Source organism: Diadema antillarum, unplaced genomic scaffold (assembly GCF_040938485.1).
Source record: "Diadema antillarum isolate AM-2024a unplaced genomic scaffold, OU_Dant_1.0 seq00000819_RagTag, whole genome shotgun sequence".
Classification (NCBI taxonomy): domain Eukaryota; kingdom Metazoa; phylum Echinodermata; class Echinoidea; order Diadematoida; family Diadematidae; genus Diadema; species Diadema antillarum.
Genome location: NW_027271696.1, coordinates 540448 through 566909, shown reverse-complemented (window position 1 = coordinate 566909; position 26462 = coordinate 540448). Strand labels below are relative to the sequence as shown.

General features: G+C 38.8%; 1 protein-coding gene across 1 annotated transcript in view; it reads left to right on the top strand.

Moving 5' to 3' along the window:
• Positions 1 to 26232, top strand: part of LOC139739774 (exocyst complex component 6B-like) — a 39111-nt gene extending 12879 nt beyond the window's left edge. The window contains exons 4-19 of the mRNA XM_071650367.1: positions 275 to 320; positions 1240 to 1444; positions 2222 to 2350; positions 3863 to 4015; positions 5002 to 5048; positions 5534 to 5654; positions 6333 to 6404; positions 7269 to 7366; positions 8007 to 8112; positions 8999 to 9220; positions 11249 to 11328; positions 12068 to 12173; positions 13138 to 13266; positions 23898 to 24039; positions 24748 to 24934; positions 25798 to 26232. Of these exons, the coding sequence (XP_071506468.1) occupies positions 275 to 320; positions 1240 to 1444; positions 2222 to 2350; positions 3863 to 4015; positions 5002 to 5048; positions 5534 to 5654; positions 6333 to 6404; positions 7269 to 7366; positions 8007 to 8112; positions 8999 to 9220; positions 11249 to 11328; positions 12068 to 12173; positions 13138 to 13266; positions 23898 to 24039; positions 24748 to 24934; positions 25798 to 25927 (1973 nt within the window). The 3' untranslated portion in view covers positions 25928 to 26232. The remainder of the gene's footprint in view (positions 1 to 274; positions 321 to 1239; positions 1445 to 2221; positions 2351 to 3862; positions 4016 to 5001; positions 5049 to 5533; positions 5655 to 6332; positions 6405 to 7268; positions 7367 to 8006; positions 8113 to 8998; positions 9221 to 11248; positions 11329 to 12067; positions 12174 to 13137; positions 13267 to 23897; positions 24040 to 24747; positions 24935 to 25797) is intronic.
• The last annotated feature ends 230 nt before the right edge of the window (positions 26233 to 26462 follow it).

Sequence of the window (26462 nt, the reverse complement as noted above, 5' to 3'; positions counted from 1 at the left end):
TACAGTAGCACCATTGAAGGGAGATGATTCCATTTTAATCATAATTTCTAGTGTCCTGCCTGCGTTATGGAAGCAGCACTTGTCACGTAAACATGGTTCAATAGCGTGACAAGTCAAAAACAATTATTTGCATCATGTAATGTCTTATTTGATTTTATTTCGAGGTAGTCTTTTGCCAACAGTGTGCTTTAAATGAGGTACATGGTTTAGGCAAAGGATCAGCTCATTTTTTTTTTCCCCCTTTGCATCGTTTTTCTGTTTTTTCTGCCCACAGTGCTGGAAATGTACTGCAAGCTCAACGATCAAATAGAAAGCAAACGGTGAGACATTTCACATCATTGAAAGTCTGTGTGCATGTACATCTATTGTAAATACTCAGCCTGCTCAGTGTTAACACAAATGAAAGAAAGAGGTGGGCCCCTCTCCCAGTCAAGCATTATGTTCTGTCTACTGCACTCACTCTTCCATGTACAGTCAGAAATAAGGAATAATGAAGAAAGAAGTTATTTACACAGCGAACAAGACATTTTGCATTGAGAAATTACTGAACTTTGCTCTACATGTGTATGTGGTGAGAATTTTCTGTGGCTGGGAAATTTCTGTAGATAGGCATTGATTTATATGGCATTACAGTATTTTCTTGTGTGTTTTATGTACAGTAAGACCTACAGCTTATGTATGTGTATAAAGCCACGTACTGGAATATGCAGTTTGTGATTGATTAGAAAGAAGCTGATTTGTAGGAATACTCACGCTCACTTTAAAGGAGAATGAAATCCCAAACTATACAAACCTGGATTGAGTGAATGCAGCAGGACAATGTATTAGTAGAACACATGAGTGGAGTCTGTTAATATCAGCTGATATGAGTTTTTGAATTTTGGTGCCACCATTGCTGGATGAAAAGACTACAACATTTCATGGCATCACACTTGGACAATTGAAGAATGAAACATCACCTGTACTTGCTTTTTTCTAGCATAATGAAAGAACACTTGCCTTACCTCTTTCAGAAAACAGAGGGAATCATATTACCCTAAACATATGTCAGTATAAAGGGGAGGGGATGCATACTTTTCATAAAATATGAAACTGAAGTAGGGATTTTAAAAGTACCAAATTTGTGTGACCCACTTTTTGTATTAAATGTTCCGCTTTCATCATGTGTGTATGCACCTTGCCCCTATTCCTCATCATTCTCTGTCTATTCAAATTACCGTCCGTAACCGTGGGATGTAGGTACTACCCCGCCCTTAAGACTTTGGAACAGCTGGAACACACATACCTGCCCCGAGTCCGGCGGTACCGATTCTGCGAGCGGATGGCGGACAACATCCCGCGCATCCGGGAGAGCATCAAGGAGGCCTCCATGAGTGACCTCAAGGACTTCCTCGAGAGCATCCGCAAGCACTCCGACTGGATCGGGGAGGAAGCTATGAAACAGGTGCATCATTCTTTCTGATTAACCCATTGAGGACGGGCTGATTTTGCTACAACACGCATTTCCCATAGACACCTGCCAAGGAAACTCGGGACTAGTCTTCAACGGGTTAATGCCATATAAACAGAGGGGGCCCGGGGTAAATAGAAAGTTGAATGGGAATGGTAATATGGTAGGAGCATCTGATACCACCTGGAGAGATCCATGCAGGTACTTTGACTTCTGGTCAAGTTTTCATGTTAGGCCAATTTCAGTGAACATCAGCTGCTTGGTGATTTTGCATATGAGGGAATTTATTAGTGCATTTTCTGATTTTTCCCCAAAAAATATTAGTGTGCTCTTAGTTTGATGCCATTTCAGTAGAGCGCAAATGATGCCAACATTTCCTCACCAGGGATGAGGTTAAGAGGGAGGTCAGCCTTGAGTGAGACAATATTGGAGAGGGGATGAGAGTTCAACTTGAGGGAAGGTTGGGTGTAACAAGGCAAGGGCTGAGTAGAGTGTTCATTTGTTAGTCTGTCGTACGATGTGTGGACTTTCATAGATGTAACTTGACAGTATCGGGAGAGAAGCTAGGAAGCAGGTTTGTTTCCTAACCAAAAAAACTCTGAGTGGTGTGTGGAAGGCTTTGCTTGAAAGTTAGTATAAGTACATGTAAATTCATCTTAGTGTGAAACACCGGCCAGATGAATATTTAAACTAAAAATACTCTACACATTTCTTCCATATATGTTTAGCATTTTTTGTCAAGAATTATATGCTCTTGACTTCTTCCCACAGGTCCAGAAGCGCAGCACACTTGAGACGTCAGCCTTCATGCGGGCGAGGCACCGGACCGTGAAGGCGGAGTCACCCCTCACTGAGGCAGACAAGGACTCCGTGGGAGAGTTCATGCTGGAGGAAGAGGAAGTGAGTACAGGGTATCTGGTGATCACAATGCAAACATGTGCTGCGAGGGTGTGGCCAAGTGACTGACAGGGGAAATAGAGGCGTGCCATTGGCTGATGGCAGATGGAGCTGCAGCCACTAGCCATTTAGAATCATGTGGAGGTGTGGCCATCTTTTCTTTCCTAAAGTTTGTTGAACTCTTCAAGTATTGCATTGTGAACTGCTGATTCATTGCAACAGATGTCTGTTATAACAAAACAATTCTTCTCCTTGTAGATGTCTCTGGTTTGTGAGTAGAATGTACCAAGTGACATGTTGAGAGATTATGTCAACAATGTCAGATGGATGGATGGATGAATTGAGCAAATTTTGTCCACATATTAGCCGGGTTCACACGTACACCAATTAGCGGGATACAAATCTCGAGATTTGCATCGCGATCGTCATCCCAAGTTTTTTGCACGTGTGGACAGAAAAAACCCGAAAATTAGCGGGATAAGCATCGCGATGCTAATCCCAAGAAATCTTGCGCTGGTTCGCCAATTAGCGGGATAATTGGCCGCGCGCTGGTACGTGTGAACGGTCGGGATTAGAATCTCGAGTTTTTACATCCCATCATGCAATGCGCACATCACAACAGCGAGGCCTCTGCGAAGAGGTCCTTCACCTCTTTGGAGCACAACAACAACAGCGCGCGAACCACACCACTGACGCGTAAAAGACAATGGACAAAGGTAAGTGCGCGCAAGCAGTGATAGAGAAGGGCGCTGCGTGACCCAGTTTGCAGGCTTTGTTGTTATCTCTATCGGCAATTAGCGGGATAATTCGGTACGTGTGGACGCTCGCCAAATTAGCGGGATACCGATCGCGATCGCTATCCCGCTAATTTGGTACGTGTGGACGCTCGCAAAAAAACTCGGGATGAGCATCGCGTTCGTCATCCTGCTAATTTGTACGTGTGAACCCGGCTAACCTCTCAGTTTGCTTTGGATGCTCTCACTTGATTAAACTCTTAGCATGATTGAACTTTTTAACTCTTCGGTTAACTTACCATGGTTTCTGCAATGTCATTTTGGCTGTGATTATCATTTCTGTTCTGATTTATTTCTCAGTTATTCACAGTTTTTCTTAAAGCCATGTTTTCTTCACTACTGGGATCATTGTATGTCAAGGGCTACTTGTTCGTGGAAAATTTCTCATGATAAAGGAAGTTTATGCCTTTTGAAATAGCTTCGCACAAAAGTCCTGTTTTTGAATTTTGGAGGTCACACCAATGAAAAATTCACAGTCAGGAAGTTGAAAACGGCAACCATTGCGATGTCTCCATAGCATACCAAACATGCACTGGTCTGTTGCTCTGAATTTGCTTATTTCAACGACATCTTTCTTGGGGGTGGGGGGGGGGGGGAGATGGAATGTCCTCCATAAACAACCGTGTTTCCTCATGAAGGGGTAAATACCACGGGACAGACATGACAACCTTTGACGTACATTCTCTGTTTCCACACTTGACCTCCTCCCTGTAACTAACAGGAGGTTAGCCCACAGGACAAGGTGGACTTCTCGCCCGTCTACCGATGCCTTCACATCTACTCCGTGCTGGGTGAGAGGGAGGTATTTGAGAACTACTACCGCAAGCAGCGTACGAAGCAGTCCAAGCTGGCCATACAACCTCAGGGCAACACGGTGAGTCCCACTGAGAAAGAACGATTCATTTCCACTTTATACACTGTGAAACCTGTTGATAAAAGACACCCAAGGGAGACAAAGAGAGGGAACCTCATTGGTAGGTTGTCGTTATTTAAGGCAGACATATTTACATGGATGATGTTCTGAAAGGAAGCAAAGTTTGGTGGCGCAAAAAGCTTTCATTGGTTTGGGAAAGATTACAATAACTTTAAGCTTCATCTATAAACCTTTGTATCAGTCAAATACAAAGGTTGGTTGAAGCTTAATTTTGTTGTGACAAGTTTAGTGGTCGTAATTTGCGGATTACAGTGGTTGGAGTAATGGGCAAGATTGCTGTATATATCTGTTACCAGTAACACAAATATAAGCTCCAAGAACGGCATTATATCACTCAAATGTAATGGTTGAACAAAGCTTAAATTTGTAGTGATAAATTTGGTGTTCTTAATGTATAGGTGGAGATGGTTGATGTAAGGGGCAGACATACTGCACATACCTGTGACCAATGACCACCAATAAAGGAGTTCTAAAAGACTTTTGAAACTGTTATGAAATCATATGACTATGAGATGTAAATATGTCCAAGACCATTGAATATGTCATGATGAAGTATTGAAATTTTACATCAGCCACTTCAATTGCAAAGCATGCCGTAATCTGAAGTGAAAAGTAAGCTGTTGTCACTTCCAATGACATTATCTCAGATATTAAACAAAATCATCGAAATGATAAAAGAGTAGAATTTGTGACTGAAAGATTGGTAATATAATGCAGTTGTGGCAACGCAGGTCTAGTGGCCAATCATTTGATGACAAACAGTCCTACTTCGTATGCATTATTTCGGTATTTCTACTTTCAGTGTTCAGTGATGATTGGACTTGTTTCGGTTAAAAGTATTTACTCGTAGTATTTAATTTAATATTTAGACATCAGTGTTCTTCATGTATTTATAAATTGTTATGTTCGTTTTCTTCCTGTTGCAGTATGAATCATTAGATCACTACAAGAAGTACTTTCATCAGATATTAGGGTGAGTATGATTCATTTGTAATATGGCTGAGTGATTGGCTGAGAGGGCATTGCAATATTGAATGCAAATGTAATATGTGTTGTGATGTGTGTGTGGAGTGTTTAGATGCATTATGATGGTGAATGACAATTGTCACATGTATGAAGGTGTTTACATATGGCCTGTGATTTTTAGAACTTTTACTATTCACACAAAACAAATCTTGATACATTTACCATCACACTAACAAATCTGAGTATTGCTTTGTGGATTGCGTCGGTGAATACTCTGTATAATAATAATGTAATATAATATATACGATATGCTTATAATTTTTTTTTTTTGAATGTGTGTGTGTAAAATAGATAACTGTAAAGTGCATAGGGAACATTTATATTTCATAACGCACTATCGGTAGAAGTTTAACTATGATTATAAAAATAGGATATCACTTGATGCATTCATTGTAAGTTTGATTGTGTGCCCATGTGTGTGTTTGTGTTCAGATTTTTCGTTCTGGAGGACCACGTCCTCAACACGACAGAAGGACTCGTAACGAGAGAGTACCTGGACGACCTGTGGAACACGGCTCTGTCCAAGATCGGTAGCACGCTTAGAAACAATTCAGTGAGTTGCTCTTTACATCTCTTCTTGTCTTAAAGGGTGTGTACGGTTCTGGTTGAGGTGAGGATTTAGCTTTTAACGTTTTGCAAGATATTCAGAAACCACTCTATGAGATGTCAAAGAGCATACAATTCTAAGGGGTATCAACAGTTTATTTGATGAAAATTGGTTTTGAAATGGCCAAGATATCCAAAACAAGGTTAAACAAAGAGATCCTAATAAAAGGTGTGGCCTGTCGCCTTTTATTATTATCACTTTTTTGGATATCTCGGCCATTTGAAAACCAATTTTCATCAAATAAATGTTGAATCTTTCCTAAAATTACATGTGCTCTTTCATATTTCGTAAGAGGTTTCTCATTATCTCACTTAATTCATGTTCAAAACATGAATCCCCACCTCAACCAGTACTGTACAGTCCCTTTAAACACAAGTTTTGTTTTGTTTTGTTTTGTTTTTTTCAGGAAAAGCTTCTAAAACTATGTAATTCCATAACTCTGTGATAGTAATACCATTATGATAAAACAATAATATTAAATTAGAGCTGCAGCTATTACTACTGCAAGCAGTATTGCTGCAAATGATAATTGTAGTTCATTAATACATGTATATTTATGATGATAAAGAAATGTTTGTACAAACACAGTTCAAACCATTGATGCACTTCTTGTGTTAACCACAGGCATACTGCACGGATGCAACGCTGCTCCTACGGATCAAGAACCTGGTAGTTCTCTTTGTACAAACTGTAAATGTGAGTACAATGCTCAACGTACCATAAAGTCATTTGTATGTTGTTCACATCCAAGTGAAGATTTGGAATTCAAGCACAGCATTGATAATTAATGGTGTCATTTTCTCACCTGATTTTGATCTTATTTCACACATGTCCAGGCTATTGCTGTGTGGTAGAAAATGTTCACCAGTCTTCTGTCATTTTTTAGTTGCTGTCTTCACTAACCTCTGATAACTTTGACTTGAAATTTGCAATTGATGGCTGTAAGAGAGCACATTTTGTGTGCCAATTTGGAAAGCCAAGAATGCTTCTGAAGATGTACAATGGCTTGAATGGCTTGTGCATGTGATGTTCTTTTTGAGACTTTATCTTTTGTCCTTGATCATGTCCAAAGCAAAGGATATAGGTCAAGAACACTTCTGGTGAGATATAGATGGTATTTTTGTGACCATATGTAAATGGCAACTGATCTGCAAATGGAATAGCCCTAGAACAAAATTGCATTTTGAAGCCCATTCCTGAGATTTACATATTTATACACTGTCATACTCCCCCAGAGTACTACTAGCTCTCAGGCCCACTTTTCCAGGGCAAATTGAAACACTTGTTGGGCAAGTTGTACGAACGGAACTAGCTTGATAGTGTTAGAAGTATGTGGCCCCTGCCTGGCAGCCCATTTCGACACGTGGGTGGAAGGAGCTGTGTAACGTCCTGTCACCCTATATTTCGTCGTTTGAGAATGATATTGGGCGTTAAGTTGTCACTAAACCCATAGTGTTCAAGACAACTTAACACCCTTCTCATTCTCAACAGACGATTTGTGCTTGTTAAAAATCTCCTACATTGATAATTCTTTCCTCCAATCCTCTGTCTCTTCCACAGAGTTATGGTTTCAACACAGGGCCTCTCACAGAGTTCCTGCTGGATCTCAAGGATCAATACAACGAGATTCTCATGAAGAAATGGGTCCAAGTCTTCAGGTAGGAGAAAAACCAGCTTTACGTATTTTCCATCAAGAGAAGACACAGTAATGCACAAAAGTTTGATTTAAGCTCACATCTATGTGTATATCTGTATTCATGTCTGTATCCACTCATATATCTGTATCTGTAGCCCCATCTGTTGCTACATTTACATCCATATACACATCTGCATTCGCATCCACATCCATATCCATACATGCATCCGTTCGATATCGATTTTCATATTCATATCCCTATCCATACGTGTATCTGTTCAATATCCATTTTAATATTCATATCCATATCCATATCTATATTCATATCCAAATCCAGATCCAGATCCATGTCAGTATCCATATCCATATCCAGATCAGTATCCATATCCATATGATCATATCTGTATCCATATTTGCATCTTTCTCCACATCTGCAGTAGTATCTGCATCTGTATCCTTGTCCATGTCTGTATTTCATCCATAATCTATCTATCTGGTTTAATGACTTTAATGTTGATCTATTTCTTAAATGTTGGGTGTGTAAAACCAGTATTGAAATATCATGTAGATATTATTGGTTATTTCAACAGAATTGGGATACATGAACTCTGTCCTTACCCTTTTTAAATGTCCGGATGTCCTGTTTTTCATTTGGCATGCAGCGACATCTTTGATGAGGATAACTACACCGCCATGGCCGTCCAATCAGAGACAGAGTACCATGATCTCATCAGGTCTTTCCCGCTCAGGGATGAGAAGATAGACAAGGTAAACTACTGTATACGCCGAATATTTCGCGAGGTTTTTATTTTCGCGAATTTCGTGAGTCAGCTGCAATTCGCGAAATTAAAGACATGCGAAAATATTGACTCTGATCCAGATATGAATGGGATGTACGCGTACACATTTCTGCGTTCAGTAAAGGACTCCACGGTCGCGAATTTAACCACTCGCGAAATCGTCGGGAAGTCTCGATTCGCGAAAATTTAGACTCTCAAAATATATGGCGTATACAGTATAGGGAGTCAGCGCAATATGAATCCTATCATTCAATAGTCATCTTTGGAAAATAGTAATAATGCAAGAAGGATACTTTTGTGATATCCATTTTGATTTTATTTGAGCACTATTGCTTTAAAGCGCAGACAAGCATTGTAAATGTTGGTGAAGTGTACACAAATTTTATGGTTGTGGTAAAAACTGCCTGAGAAGAATTGAAAGAAAATGCTTTGGATTCTGTTTAAAAATTGTTTTTTGATATTTTATCTTTGTAAGATCATTATGTTTGCTTTTTGATTACTGGAACACTAAATACTTATCTTTTGTCCCGATTTTGCCAAAATCTTTGTAAAGTATGTTCCTTCATTGTACATTATATCTCTCTGCTTTGACAAGATTGTAGTAGCCTGTTCATTTTGACATGAATAATCACTTTTAGATGAGGGTAGATAAATTACAATTGAAATAATTTCCATGCTGAATTCTGTGGAAATATTGGCCTTCTGCCTCCAACATGAAGCAATGGCAACAACAGATTTAAATGGCCAGTTAGAGCTCAGTACCGGTTAGTATCCGCATCAGACTGAGTTGTACCATACTCTCATTGAATGCAATAGACAGTAGCATTCTACCCCACCCTTCCATGTCTGTTCAGGCGCCCTACCCGAAGCGGCTGCCCTTCTCTGAGTTCGTGCCCAAGGTGTACCGGCAGATCAAGGAGTTCATCTATGCCTGCCACAAGTTCTCCCAGGACCTCCATCTAACCCAGACGGAGCGGGACGACATGATCCGCAAGTCCACCAACGTCCTCCTCACCCGCACCCTCAGCGGCTGCCTCAACGCTCTCATACGCAAGCGCTGCCTGGGCCTGACTGAGGTGAGCGTGTTTGAAACTCACGGTAGACGTTCACAATTTTTTTTTTTGTCTCCGTTTGTAATAATGATAATAATGATAAACCATGATTATACAGTGCATATCACAAAAAATAAGATTAAAGTCTCTATGCACATGAAGGAAGGAAATTACAGAAATAAGGGAAAATAGACATTAAAGAAGAGGAAACAAGTTAAGATGAGAAATGATAAAACTTTGACATACAGCACAAAGCCTAATCCATCGTCAAGTTAAAAAGAAATATACTTTCATAAGACTGTTAAAATCATCTTCTGCGTCGGCCTGCTTTAGATGCGTGGGTAATTGTCCCCGCCGAACGAGTTCGAGCAGGGGACTATGAAACGGGCTCCGTACGTGTGTGTGTCCGTGTGTCCGTCCGTGTGTCCGTCCGTCCGTGTGTCCGTGTGTCCGTGTGTGCGTCCGTGTGTGATCAAAATCTTCAATTTGCTACTTCTCTGTCATTTATGAGCCAATTTTGATTCTGTTTGCTTTATATGATAGCACTACATGGGAGCTTTGAAACTTCTACACAGAATTTCAGTCGTGACCTTTGACCTTGACCTTTGACCTATATTGTACATTTTGCTACAAAATGCTACTCCTTCGCCATTTCTAAACCGATTTCGATTCCGTTTGCTTTATGTGATGGCACTAGGTGAGGGCTTCAAAACTTCTACACAGAATTTTGACCTTTGACTTCTTTGACCTTTGACCTTGATTTTTTGACCTATATTGTACATTTTGCTACAAAATGCTACTCCTTCGCCATTTCTAACCCGATTTCGATTCCGTTTGCTTTATGTGATGGCACTAGGTGAGGGCTTCAAAACTTCTACACAGAATTTTGACCTTTGACTTCTTTGACCTTTGACCTTGATTTTTGACCTATATTGTACATTTTGCTACGAAATGCTACTCCTTCGCCATTTTTAACCCGATTTCGATTCCGTTTGCTTTATATGATGGCACTAGTTGAGGGCTTCAAAACTTCTACACAGAATTTTGACCTTTGACTTCTTTGACCTTTGACCTTGATTTTTGACCTATATTGTGCATTTTGCTACAAAATGCTACTCCTGCGCCATTTCTAACCCGATTTCGATTCCGTTTGCTTTATGTGATAGCACTAGGTGAGGGCTTCAAAACTTCTACACAGAATTTTGACCTTTGTCTTCGTTGACCTTTGACCTTGATTTTTGACCTATATTGTACATTGGCTACAAAATGCTACTCCTTCGCCATTTCTAACCCAATTTCGATTCCATTTGCTTTATGTGATGGCACTAGGTGAGGGCTTCAAAACTTCTACACAGAATTTTGACCTTTGACTTCTTTGACCTTTGACCTTGATTTTTTACCTATATTGCACATTTTGTTACAAAATGCTACTTCCGGCGGGGACATATGTTACGCACCGCGTAATTTCTACTTTTCCTTGTTTGTTTTTTCTTTGATACTTTTTTACTTGGTTTTAGGGCAATTACCTCCTGGACAATTACCCCAGACCCTTCCTCTGAACGTAACCCTGATCCTAATCCTGAACCTAATCCTAACCCTTACCTTTCCTCTAACCTTATCTCTAACCAGTAATTTGCCAGGGGGTTATTGCCCTGATACATTTTACTTTATATCTGTTGTAAGTCAGTCTACGTGTACTAGAGGTATTTCAAGAGTTATTGATTTGATGCTTGTACTGTTTCATTTGTGACATTTGTTGCAGGGGCTTTTTATTCCCATTGGTTATGTTCAAATCAGATTCACAATTTTTATTTAGTGTATGATCAGATCAGCCTCAAGAGATACTATAGGTTGTTATGAATAAGTTTGCCAAGCAGGTGTACACAAACGTGAATATGTTATTGAACTGATCTACTGATGGTTAACAATGCCTGTGCTCACAAAATTCATCAGTAGAATGAGCAAATATGTTTGTATTAGTGTACTGATGATTCACAATTTCCATGCCCTTATAAATTTCTGAAAATTCATTTTCTTATGTCCGTGCTTCAGCTAGTGCAAGTTACAGTCAACACAATTCACTTAGAGAATGCCTGCAAGTACCTGGAAGATTTCATCTCAAACATAACAAGGTGAGTTGGGAAACGGTCGCCATGGTGATGAAGCCATAGATGCTGGGATGTAGTTTGATGGTGGGTCAGGACGTTCCGTGTGGCTGGGAAGGTGGTTTAATTAGAGAGCACCATTGGTTTCCTTTTCGTGCGTTGTCGAGTACAAAATGGCAAAGTTCAAATGTGACAACCGAAGAAAGTAGCTGAAAAAGGCCATGCCCTGTTTATATGTTTTTAAGTTGATCTTTTCTATTTTGTTGCCCTTTTTGTCAGATATCAACTTCTTTGTTCCCCTTGAGATGGTCAATATTTTTTTTGTTTGTTTTTCTAATTGTCATTGTAAAAGCTGCTTGTGCATACTGTCAAATAATCTGTAAAGAGTAATCAATCTACATGTCAATGTGTAATGTCAGTCACTGAGCATCTGCAAGCAAAATTAGTTCTAACTTAAACAAATATTGGAAGTGTCTATTTTGGAAATACATTGTATTGAAAGTGTCTATTTTGGAAACCATGAGGAAGGAGGTGATTCCTCCTGATGTGGGCAATATAATGAAGTGGGTAATATAATGAAGTGGGTAATATGATGAAGTGGGTAATATAATGAAGTGGGCAATATAATGTAGTTGGCAATATATGTTTTACTGTGATTATGTAATCATTGCAATTAATGTGCTTAGTTTAATAAGCCTAATGAGTTTCTTTTGCTCTCCAAAATGTTGCCCCTCTCTTATCTTTTGATCGGATTGTGACCTGGCAGGACGACGGGAGATAACATCCATGCAGCTGGTCTGCAGAGCACAAACATCTTCCGGGATGCCAGGAGTGAGGCAGAGCAAGAAATCTACCGTAGACTCAACGAGAAGGTTGGTTGTTCTCTATGAAAAACTAGTGTACACTAAACCATTTGCTCACATTCAAGAGCAGAGACTTAACCTGAAATTGATCACATGAAGATCTGAAAAAAAAAAATAAATAAAAAGCTGCCTTTCATTGTAGGTCCATGCTTTGAGTCATTTTGTCCTGTACATCAGATTTTTACCACAGGTTATGCAATGGTGAAATTTCTCTGATGTTCTGAAGTTGGGATGTGTCACTTCAATTGTTTGGATATATCAAGATATACTGTTGTGTACAAAGTTTGTATGAATATTGACAAATTATGCAGTGGCATAGAACGTCAGCTGCAGCTGTGTCATTGTTATTGAAGCCAGAATGGATGAAGTCATCTGGTCACAAAAAAAAAAAAAATGTATGTTTTGACATATGTAGGAAAATGTCATAGGGACTATTTCAGTCAGTGTGTGTATTCAAAAGCAGCTACCTGTATGTAAAGCTTTACGACATGGTTTTCATGAGATTGTATTTGTGCACTATACAAAAGTATACAAAAGGTCATCTGTCTAGATAGGCCGTCTGTCCAGAAAGGTCATAAGTTGGTTGCCCTGGAAGGGTGTTCACAGACAGGGCTGACTTTACTGGACCTTGTGGGGTAGGGTCTCTTACAGGTAGGTTTCCATGCCATTGAGACAAGGCTGCTGTAAAATGAGGAACGTTCGCTTGCATTTTAATTTCGCGCATTTCGCGAGAGCCAAGATTCGCGAAATTAGAATGCATGTGAAAGTTCTTGCCTACACTACATGCATTGAATGCCAGTGGCACTTCGTGAAAATTTCATGCCACGAAGAAAGCCTTCAGCTCCAATTCGCGAAAATTTCATGCCGCGAATTTATCGTGTTTTACAGTATGTGACTTTATTCTTTCTTCTCCCCCCCCCCCCCTCCTCTCTTTCTCCTCTCTCTATAATATTTCTCTCTCCTCACCCCAAAGGTTGACGAGTTCTTGGAGCTGGCATCCTATGACTGGTCCCTCGATGAGTCTCAGGGTCACGCCAGTGGCTACATTATGGACATCATCCGTTTCTTGGAGGGCAGCTTCAAGGCATTTAACCATCTACCGGTGAGTTCCCCCATCCCCCCCCCCCCCCCATTTAAAAAAAAAAAAAAAAATCATGCACCAATTCCCACTGTAAAATGTCTGGAGGATTCCGGGAAGGAGCTGTGCTTGCTTTTCTATTGTTACGTCATTTGTCTATCCTCTCACATTCATGCAGTAGATGGATTGTTCAGTCATGAACTTATTGTTGCGCAATTAAAAAGCAAACCAGCGCTTTTCGTTAATGATTCCAATATGTGTAAACTATGTCAAAACATCAGTGCAGTAGAAATTTATTATGTGGTTGCTGCATATGTTGTGCAAAATATTTCCTTGAAGTATGCATGTCTTGTTGCATATAACATTGACAGTGTTGTCATTTCAAATTGTGTGTGAATCATCTTTATTGAATGTTGCTAATGTGAAGGGACAAAGCAGAAAATACTGTTGCAACATAGATAGGCCTCATGTCAAGACGTTTATGTGGAAGGAATCAAGTGTTCAATCTGGACCATTGTGTCAAACATTGCATCTGTGTTGTGGTAGCGTAGCTTGCTGCCCACTTGAAGTAACTTTCTGTACAATAACACAATTTTGGAGATGTTTGCAACAGATGCTTGATTGAATTTTTCAGCTCTTGGAAGTCAAGAAATATACCTCTTTTTTTCTTCTTCTTTTTTTGACAGCTAACTTCTCATATCGGTGTAATGGTGTAAACGTATGAGTCACCAATTATAATATGGCTGTCAGGTATTCTTCTGTCAAAATTACACACTTACTTTTTATCTATCAAGAACATTGATTTCTTTGGGCTTCACTTGACTCTTAACTGGATATGAAAGGCGGCACAAATTTATGATCATGTACTGTGGACTGAGATTCTTGCATTGTCAGGCGTATTTCATGGGAGTCTTGTGATCTTTCCAAATCTGCAAGCTGAGCATATCTGTTGATTAGTGTTACAACTGATGTCAAATGTTTACACCTGTTGAATCTCTTGAAAACAGTGACTCCTCAAAGCTTGTGTCTTAACTTTCACAGCTCACTGCAATAAAAAAGTCAGCAACAAATTTCTGTTAACCCTGTAGACACACACCAGATTTTAGTGACACCTCAATTTTAATATTTGATTCCTAATTCTCTTTCACCTTGTTCTGATCTGGGGTGGCTTTATCTCCCATATTGCATGTACCTCTGTCATGTTATGTCATTCTTTTTGGAAGAGAAGGTATGCAAAAATGTCTCTTAAATGTGGTGTCAAAAGCTACTACTCTATGGCCTTTTCTATGATTCCGAGCACGCTTAGTTTTCTTATGCATTCGAATGTTGCTCCAGGAGAGTGCAATATCTCTTGTCTGTTATGATTGCTTGAATACTGACTTTATGATAGACTTAACCACTAGTTTATTTTCCTTTTATTATTTATTTGCTTTTCAATGTAGTGTGGAACTAGAGTTACAGCACCATTTAGTAAGGTGGGACTGAAGACAACATTTGAATTTCGTTTTCCCCTCTCCGAATCTCATGAGATTATTACTCTGCTGTCTTATTTCTTGCTGCCGTCTGGATTGTTTGGATACTAATGAGCACTAATACTTTTATCTACATTCTAATCTGTAATGGTGTGACATCTAGGTTATGCAAGTTCATGGTAAGCTTCTCAACATGCAGTGCAGAGGAATGTTTGTAATCATTTTGCTGGGAGTAGCTTTTACAGGTACCATGTTAGAAGCATTATCTTTATCTGTATCATCTGAATTGTCCTCACATTCAATCTGACAGCAGTGTCATGTTAAATGGGTATTGCCCATTATCTCAAATTTTAGCACAATAATGATGCAGAGGACAATATTATGGGCAGAACAGCAGAGATACGTACATGATTTATACAAAGATATCAAAGCTCTTTTGCTTGCTCATATACTGATACTTTTCCATCTGGGTATAAGGTTTATGTTAGATTATTATGCTATGCTCCTCTGTTTCATATAAACTGGATTATAGGTAAGTATCACACAACAAACACAGAGAGGAGACAGCAGATACCAGTGTCAATGTGGAAATTCAGTAGGACTGTGGGAGATTTTTAAAGAAATATAAAAGCAACCCCCACCCATCCCCCTGCAAAAGACGAATAAACAAACTAACAAATGAACAAACAACCACCAAAATATGTCTTAGGATTTATGATAGAAGTAGCGGTGTTCTTGTGTCTTTAGCTAGTGTGTTTGTGTGTGTGTGTGTTTCAGACCATGCTTGTTTAGAGAAGTTTCTACACGGTTTGCTTTGTTTGGCAGGGAAATGACCACACCTAATAGTTTAGATTGTGAATTAATTAGATTTGATTGGAGCTGTGGCCTTATTTGCATTGTAAAGAACCTATGTGTTCATATGTACTTGAGAAATCTGAACATGATACACAGTACCCTTTAACGACAGATGTCCTTCTTCAATACATCGTAGCTGTTAATTTTTACTCTGCCAGACAAATCACATTGTCTCATTAAATAGCTTTATGCCAAACTTGTAATATATTTGACATTAATTCTTGTAAAAAGGAACACAGACACACACCAACAAACAAACATGAGGATTGTTTTTTTTTTCTGTTAGCCTTTTGTCTGTATTTTGTAATTCATGATTGCATTATTAATGGTAGATAAAGGAACCAATTTGATCTCCCATATTGGTGATTGCTACATTTATGGTGCATACAGCTTAAGTGTATCTGTTATACTCCATGATATATGGGATGTCACATATCCTTTTCTATAGAAGTCTAACCCCTATATATACTAGTAAATCATCTCTGTATCTTCCTTGTAATATCTGGGAGCCCTCATTTGCAAATCTCTCCATCAAGAATGATTCTATCAGCTCAGAACCAGAAGGGCATTAAGACTGTACAAGAGACTCTCATTGTAATGCTATTTTTGTTCTGAACGTCTGACGATTCGGTGCTTTTGGCATTTGGTGTCAAGTCATTTAAATACTGGCTATCAGATAAAATTGACCTTCAGTTTGTTTTAGTGCTGTGATATATACAGTATTTATGTACACGATGTGGAATTTTAAAGACTAATATATATAGCTGCTACCAAAATTCCTGGCTATGCTTTGGCATGGAGTGTGTAATTGTGACAAGTCAGCGAGCCAGTTTTCAAAGTTGTAATTTCAATCTTTACACATTTGATAATGCAAATGAGGGCTCGTTGTGTTTCACTCGTATCTTTGCCGCGGGGAGGGAGAGGTCTCCCGTGCGTAGGTGATGCGCGCATGATGGCAAGAAGTCGGTTTGTGTCAACCAACAGGAATCTTTCGGCCATACTTGCCGTGAATCCGGCAGAGGAGAGCTGTAGAACCTCACTTCCACACTTGTGCTTGATGTGAAACTGACTGAATAATGCACTCATAAATCTTTGTGTGATTTAATTGTGACCTGCCACCACTTTGTTCTGGTTAAGTCATAATCTGAGAAAAGTGTAGAATTGAGTAATTTAGCTGAAACTCATTAGATGTGATATTTGTTCCAAAAAGCAAAAGTTTAATATCTTTGCTACTTTCGATGTGAATTTCAAAATCTAGGGATACTTTGAAACTCAAATCTATTTTATCTTCATGAAGCATGCTAGTACAGCGTTGTGTTTGCAATGTGTTTACATGGCTACAAAATCCACTGCCTGCATGATGCATATAAATTTCAAAGCAAATTTTTGGCACCCTTGAACGTCTGATAGCTGGCTCCCTAACCAGTTGAGTCATAGGTATATTGAGATACTATTCAAATATCAGCTTCTAAAAGCATGAAGTACTGAGAATTGAATGATTCCAAAATCAGAAAAATGTAATGTTTGGCAATGTTATCAGACTTCCGTGGTGGTAGGTCACCCTTGTCCTTATATGATCTCATACACCCCTGTACAGTAAACTATGATGTTTTGTCAACATTAAAAAAAAAAGAGGATGATACTTATACTATTGCAATAGTTCAGTATTTGTGGATAGAAATGCTAAAATTGTTTTTAAGGAATCAATGGTATAAATTCATTAGATTGAAAAAAAAAAAGAAATCAAGGAAAAAAAGAAAGCAAATCAAATAACCCTTTGGCTAACACTGATAAGACTTAGTGAATAATTAACATATCATGGTGAGTAATGTTTGTAAGCCACCTTTCCGTGCAGGTTTCTATGACAACAGCAGGTGTGACATAGAGCGTGGAACACTAGCTACTTGCTATTATGTATACTAAGACACCTTTAAGCATAACCATGAAGGATGATTACCTACCCTCAAAACTTTGCATTGACAAGAAGACAGACACGGTCAGTTGCAGCAAAAAGAAAGGCCTTGTCAAGTGCAACTTTGTGTTGTAAATAGGCAGTTGCATACCTGATGCTGATGGGGAACACAAATGCTCTGCAGTAAGCTGCGATTCTTCTGATCTAAATAGATAGCACAAGTTATTGTAACTGTGATAAAATATGTATATATACATTTTTTTTTATGATCACACATACTTTTTTTGACTACTCCGCAGAGAAGTGACTCTTCGTCTATTATGGACTTTGTGGTGAGTTTTTGCAATTTTTTTTTTTCGCTGTTCTCTCTTCTCAGTCATCTTCACCCGTCTGCTGTACAGGCAAAAATCTCTCTGATTGCTTTAGATGTTGTTCTAACACAGACAGAACTGCTATCTGCATATTTTTTTTTTTTTTTTTTCAGTGTCCCTCACCAGCACATTTTTTTCCTATCTCTTTCACTTCTGTGTGATTAGCCGAAGGTTGAGTCAAATAACACACCACAGCCGGGACTGGTCTTTAGTATTCATCTTCAGTCAACGGTTTCTGTCATTATTTAGTCTTCGCATAACTGGGAACGAACTGGTAAAAAAAATAAACAACAACACACACATGGTGGACCTTGTTCTCATCACAGTTATATAGCTCTGTATCATATCATGTACTAATGTGTGCAGGTAAAGGGTGCATTTTTTGTTCTTGTGTAGAATTTGATATATATGGCCATCATATCAGAAAATGTAGGTGTATTATGTGTTGCTTGAGAATGCTGTGTGGTACAAGTATAAATGCTTTGTAGCTTTGAAACTTGGCATAAATTTTTGTTAGAAGGTATATGTGTATCTTTCCACTGTACCATCATATCAGGCTCACATGCACATTAAAAAAAGGGGATCTCTGTAGAAAGAAAAAGTAAGAAATTAATCATTACCATCCTGTTTAAGTTGGACATGTCTTCAGTTTCAAAGAAAAGTGAAACTAAACTGAGCTTTGAATGCAATTTTTTGCCTCTCACCAAGAAAGAAGCTTATTACCTTGTACATATTCTTTGGGCTATAATTTTCCATTCGGCCAGTGTGAAAGAATTTGAAAGGCTTGTTCAAAAGGGCTAGTGCCTCTTTAAAGGGCGATATTTGCATCTACAGTCACAAAGCCATGTTATGATGAGCACTCCATCAACTCCAATACCTGCAAACTGGTACATAAGTGCTTTGGAGCAGTACCCCTTTATTCTAAAGGAGGTACAACTGTATGTTGCCATGGTGACATATACTCAATCACATGATCACCTTCAGTCTGCTGTGGTACTCGTCCGTGTGGTTTGTCTGTCCTGTCTGTCTCTCTGTCTCGTAACATTGTCTCCACCTGTCTGTCCTGCTAGAAGGTGCTCTAAAACACACAGTGGCACACACTCTTGCAAGTGGGCCAGGTCACTAACAGCCAAACTGGGTCTTCCTCGTGCATTGAGTGCCAAAATATGATCTTTTCTTTCACATGCACCACCCTGTTCTGTAACAGAAGTAGAAAATTTTTTTATTGTGAAATATATGCTAACTGTCTAGTTTTCCTAATGCCATGTTAATTTTTCTACCAACCCATTTTCATCACAAAGCGTAAGAACTCTTATGTACCCAATGGTAGAGCAGTTGAGACAATAAATTCTATATATAGGAACAAACTGAGCTAGCTTTGTGTATTGTAGCTCTATTTATACTTAACCTAAAGGGACGAGTAGATCATAATGTCTGTAATGACTACACACATTCACAGATACATTTGATATGAGGCTATCTCACTTTTTGCTTGGTGTAGTACAATGTCCTTTTCTGATGATGGTGATGTAATAGTCCACCATAGAATTAATCTAGCATATTGTATCCTTCCTGTAATTAGTAGCAATAATGTATATCAAATTCAATTGACGGACCTCTCAGAGCAGAGCTCTTGAAATTTCATTGTGTAAAGATGTTTCTGATGATTCTTTAGAGATGTAAATGCATTGTTGTAAATGCAAACTGTGAGCAATCTTTAAGGTATATTAACTTCAGTAGGAGCAGTCATGCTTAATATTAAACCCACACCCACACCCCAACCAACTCTCTTTACTTACTGAGAAAGTCATGCACCAGGTAACTTGTGGAGCAAAAGCACAGTCATGTATTTAAGTTGTGAATAACACATCTGCCCTGATCGGAACTTAGCAGACAAATACTACAAATTTAAAAAAAAACAACAACTACAGTTTCCCATGATGTCCTCTCATTTCATAAATATACAAAATAAATAAACAAACAAACCTTTTCTGGAAATATGTCATAATCATCATCAGTTTATTATGACCGATCGTTACTTTGATACTGACAGAAATGTTTCCCTTGTTTCAATTAATCCTCGTTATCATCATTATCACTACTGATTAGCACCCATGACTTTGTGTGCGCTATAAAGGATTATCATGTGTGAAAAAGCATTCATACAATCATATTATGTAATGAATTTCTGCCTTTGCCGTTTATCATAGCAAAATATATGCATTGTCATTTTCCATATTTTCTCATTCATTATTATACCGTTCCCATGAAAAGTCACCATTAAAAAAAAAATAATGATAATAATTTGAGGCCATATGTATGTGTACAGTTTGTACAAATCATCCATACGTGCTCCCAACTGCTGAACTGCAACCTCAACCCCAGCCAGCCCCCTCATAGATCACTGCCGTGAAGATATTGTGTACAGCTGCAGAAGCAGAGAAATCTGGATAGTCAATAGTCATTGTCTTTGAAACAAGACTTTAAAGATATCCTTGCTTTGCCACAACTAGATGCAATTCAGCTCTTCCCCATGTAGTGGTAATGCTCTTTGCTGAAACCTTTTGCATTTGATGGCACAAGCTATGGATGCATTTAAATTTAGAAGCTGCGAAGAACTAAAACTTTGCATCACTGTGTGATGCAAAATGTGGTGTCTGCTTTAAATAGGTAATCTTGTGATGTCCTCTTATCTAAAATGTTTCTACTCATTTCTTTGAAATTTGTAGAGATCATAAGAAGAACATCGTTAAATCCCATACTGTACATGTATATATGCCATATGTTTAGCGAGTCAAAGTTTTCTTGAATTAAGACTTCCCAGTAATTTTACAAATTGTTAAATTTGTGATCAGTAATGAACATAGATTTGTATGTGTGTAAGTTGTAGTCATGTTGTGATCGGAGTCAACATTTTGTGTGTTGTTCAATTTGAATTTGGGAATAATATCCGACCCACAAAATTCATGAGAATAAAAACTTTGCAAAATATATGGCATATACATTATTTGAAGAACTATTTTAGCTTCTAAAAGAGTTTTTCCAGTTGGTCATCTTTTCCTTAAATGGATACACCACTGTAACTGGTGATACTCGTGCTCACGAACTAAAACTACACTCCACTTCTGTGTCCGCACACCATACATGTAGTTTGGTATCTCACTAACTCTGTCAATCTCTCCTTGTACAACTAGCTCACTTAATGCTGAGAACACATCTGTGTATGTGTGCAGATATAAGGTTGCGGGATACACTCACCTACAATGTATCATGTATTGTGTGCTGTTCATGCTTTTCAGTCATGTCAAATACCCACTGTAGTTTGGGTCACATACATTTCTATTTCAGGTCACTCTGGTCAAATTTTCATTCAAGTGGCTACTTTGGTCAATTTTTCCATGCACTTCTTTGGAGTCTAAATTTGGGAAATTAAAACAGGTTCATGAAAACTTTCCTGAAGACTATGATAACAAGTACAATATGTTCTTTACGGATGACTAGAATATTTTCTTCTCTCTCTCTCTCTCTTTTTTTTTTTTTTTTTTTTGGGGGGGGGGTTCAAAATTATGAATTAATATCATAACAGAAGAAGTGGTTTTTAAACAGCAATCTTTATTTGCTCCATTTTTGTCAGGACATTATCTCGTTTTGCTTGATTGTAAAGAAAATTGGAAGTGGTCATATCTGAACACCATACTCTGGCTTTGAATATGATGATATTGCAACAAGGAAGCAGTGGCAATTGATATATATTCACAAAAGCGCAAGACACTAATTTCAGATTATTTTCCTCAGTATGGAATCTAATGCCTGCTTCTTGCCAGTAAATGGCAAATGATTCCCCAACCCATGCCATCATGTACCAAATGCCAATCCTACTTGCGCTTTCCTGAAACATAGATGGGACTACATTGTAGGAGGCTTTTGGTTGCTGTTCTGTTTTTTTATGCCTCCGCCACGAAGTGGTGCCGGAGGCATTATGTTTTCGGGTTGTCCGTCCGTCCGTCCGTCCATCCGTCCGTCCGTCCTTCCGTCCGTCCGTCCGTCTTTCCGTCCGTCCGTAATGAATTTTGTGGACAAGGTAACTATCAAAACCTGTTGAGGTATCCTAATGAAACTTGGCATGTATGTGTATTAGGGGGTGAAGTTGTGCCTATCAACTTTTGGGTGCACATGCTCAAGGTCAAAGGTCAAAAGGTCAAGGTCAAATACATAAAATTTCACTATTTCCACCATATCTATGCAATGCCAGAAGATATTTTCTTGAAACTTAGTGTATACATGTATTACCCAATTTAGATTCTCTGGTGAAAGTTTGGGTCATGAGGTCAAAGGTCAAAGGTCAAAAGGTCGAGTAAAAGTATTAAAACTTCTTTTTTTCTCTGTAAATTGGAAAATTGTTCAAGGTATCTTCATGGAACATAGTATATACATGTTCTGCCTGACAGTGATTATCTTAATATGAATTTTAGGGTCAAAGGCCAGATGAAAATGGCAACAATTTACTATTCAATACAGAAATTGCACTTTTTCTCCATACCTTGAAAATTACTCAGTGCATAAACTTATGAATGAATCAAAGTCAAGTTAAAGTCCTTAAATCCCCAAATACATGCTCTCCTTTTCATCCAATTAAACCAAGGTCAAGGGAGGTGAACATTCAACACATTTGTGACAAACTTGTCATTTCAATATTTTGCCAGTTTTGTGAAAATGTAATCACACATTGTCCACATGTACTATCTAGACCTATTAGGAAAATCATGCATTATGGCGGAGGCATACCAGTTGCCATAGCGACATTTCTAGTTTTTTTGTTTGTTTGTTTTTTTATGGAAGGAACTTCACTGCAAGACAAGTTACTCTGTAACATGCCTTGTATCCACAAGATGAGCTCCAGAGTCAAAAGGGGCATGTGTTAAAAATTTCCTCTTTTTTGTGTGTAAGCCCTCAAAAGAAAAGAAAATATGATCATGTGAATATCGACAGTAAGTATGAAATACCTCTGGAATGCTTTCTCTACCGAGTTTAAAGATTAAGATGATGTGGTCATTTTGTGTGACTTAAACACAGAGTACTGGCATTGGTGGTATTTAAAGTGGGAGTGGACTGACCCTTTCTATTTGAGTATCTGACAATGGATAGATAATGGGATGTCCATAGCCCTGTAAAAATTGTCAGTTTTGCATTATGAATTCATATATTGAGCTGTAGAAAGTGCAGTGTGCCCTTGCTTCTGCAAAGACTTTGTGGAAAATTGTATCTTGTAGTTTAAGAGTTGCACAATATTTGATGTTTGTATACTAAAAAGTTTGTTTTGTGACAATCATATGTATTCAGAAAGGAGTAAAGAAATAATGCTGAGGGCATTGTGCTAATGATTTTAGTTTGCAGAGCTTTTTATTTTATCTTGAAGAATAGTGTTCTTTCAGTCATGGACAAATCAGCGACAGCATTAATGTGACTGTATAAACTGAAATATGAGACAGACTAGACCACTTTAAAGCAAGATGATTTGTTGTGTAGCTGTAAATATATTTCTTAACCATAAGAATTATTACCAAATCTGTGTCAAACTGCACAGATTCCAACAGGGCTTTGGTGACGTAAACATGTAATGATACAATTCTCTTATTCAGTCAGTTCTAACGTGTCTTACATCCTGCTCAAAACATTTTTTTTTTTTTTTTTTTTTTTTTTGGGGGGGGGGGGTAACTTCCCGTAGCAGAGATGTTACGAGTGGGAACAATTTTGTGCCAAGACAGGTCTGAGAGAGTGCTTTATATTGCAATGTCTGTTTGCCATTGTACAGAGTGGATTTAAAGATTGTGGCATGACGTATACTGTAGTTACAGAATCCATAGCCACTGCTGAGCAAAATCGGTCAGATGCAAGTATTCCAGTTGTAGTAAACGTCAATTATTAAAGCTTGCCAAAATTGTTAGCTCCCTAATGCGATCCAGGCATCAATTCAAATGCTGAGTTAGAACCGGAGTGTAACCCCCACCCCCCCCCCCCTTTTTGTAATCTTATTTCATCCCACAGGGCAAGGTAGCGCAGACAGCCTGTATGTCCACCTGCAAGCACCTGGCTTCGGCTATGATGAACTTCTTACTGGACACCAACATTCGCTTCATTTCCATGGGAGCGTTGCAGCAGTTTAGTCTTGACGTCATACAGTGTGAACGTGAGTATTTTGTTTCCAAACACATTTCAATACTGAGATATTTTTCGGGAAATATGATCAAGCTATATAAGTGCCGTGAGTGCATAGCTCATCGTCTCTATCACTGTTGCGATGAATGCCAGCAGGGTAGTTATCATTAAACAGCATTATCATCGCACATGCACACATGACCATCATTGTCATTATCATTCTTATTATCTTCATCATCAGTCTGACTATCATCATCAGCATCATCATCAGCATCATCATCTATCCCATCACAAGTCCCTTCATAATTACCATTATCGCGTATTATTATCGTTATTGTCATTAAATGTTACCATCACTGTCAACGTTAGTCCTCTCTTCCTTCTCCTTCATCATCATCACCATCATCATCATCATCATCATCATCATCGATTCATTTGTCATTTTCATCATCATCATTGTCATCAGTCTGTCCCTTCTCCACCTTTTTTCATCGTCATCATCATCAGAGATTCATTTGTCATTCTCATCATCATCAAGATTATCAGTCCCACCGTCATCATTGTTATAATGGTCACCAATGCATTCTTTGTTCTCATCATCACCCATTTATTCCTTATCATCATCAGGATCAATGCCACAGCTGTCAAAGTCGTCAGAGTTCTGATTTTGCTGACATCTCACTTTATCTGATCCATTTTCTTATCCCCCCCCCAAAAAAAAACAATATAACAACAACAGAATTTGCCAACTCGGAACCTGTACCAGGCTTCCGGGATGGTGCCCTCCAGATGGTGTTCCTGGAACTGCGTCAGCTGCTGGACCTCTTCATGGCCTGGGACTGGTCATCCTACTTTGCCGACTATGGACAGTCCACTGGGAAGTACTACAGGGTCAATGCACAGACCGCCATCACCGTTCTTGAGAAGTGAGTGTTGTGTGGTGTTGTGTTGCATGTAGATAGCATTGATACCATCAGAGCATTTCATTCATGCGAAGTATGTCGGGAATATAATATCACATCTTTATGCGTATTACCTTAAAATATCAGATGAGTAGTGATGTCGATATTGAATAAGAATGATACTCACGCTTCTATCATTATTATTATTACTTATATATTTCCTGTGTACCATTGTGGATGATGACACTCTATGATAATCACTTTTTCAAAAGTTTGAAATCTTTAATTATTTCCAAAGTTTGAAATCTTTAAGTATTATGGAGATGCCAGGCCTATGAAAGAAATGTGAGCACACATTGCATTACTTGAGCCTCTGATGAGAAGTACTTGTAGTATATATAGAAACTAGAATAGCATAACCCAATATAGTTAAAGAAACTCATAGTCATAAAGTTGTATCCATACATAACATATACCATTATCTAGCGCATTCTGATCAATGAAGAATGATTTGCTGACGCAAGATAATTTTCACAAATTAACTTGAGACGGCCAAGATCCTTAAAGCTAAACTTCCCATATTTCATTGTCTGAATACTCCCTTAACCCGTTGAGGACGGGCTGATTTTGCTACAGCACGCATTTCCCATAGACACCTGCCCAAGTATACTCGGGACTAGTCTTCAACGGGTTAAGAATGAGTTGTAAAAAAAAAGTCAAGTCATTGACTGCATTCTGAATCATGGGTGTCTATGACCAAGCCTTGATTGTGTTGTTTGTTGATATTAAACTGAAGCAGCTATCTCGACATGGTGAAAGAGTATGACGGTTCAAAAGATTAAGATGTGACAATGTCCGATGTTTCTTCCATTCTTCCAATACTGTAGAATGAGAGATACGGACAAGAAGAAGAATCTCTTTACAACCTTCAAGAAGAACGAGCGGGACCGGAAGAAATTAATGGACACGGTGCTGAAGCAGCTCAGGGGGCTCGTCCCCCCTCTCTCCAGCAAGTAAGGCGCCACCGTGCTGCACACGAGGGCAACATCATGCTGAAAGCAGCAGCTGACTCTTGCAGACCGAGGTGGGTCTCTCGCAAGGTGTCGCCCGTCGTCGTGGTAACGGCTCAATGGAGGAATGTCCTCCTCTTAACATTAGTTCTGGCAGGACTGGTAGGATTTGAATCATCTCTATAAAACTTTGTTCACCTTCCACTCACTGCGATCCAGCTCGTGAAAGTGAACTTTCGGCACCTTGCGTGCTACTGATGTTGATGAGCAGGATTATGATGATGGTGATGATGATGATGATGATGATGATGATGATGATGAATGGTGATTGCATTGACGACGACGACGATGATGATGATGATTCTCCAGTCCTGTGCATAACTGCTGTCTTAGTTGCCAAATATTCTGGCCCTGCATTTTGATGTGCTCGTCATAGAAGTCTTGTTTGTCCCATTTACCTGCTCAAATTGGACCATGAAATATCTGTTCATCAATAGCGACATTAAGAAATATATGAGATTAAGGTAGAGAAATTACTGATA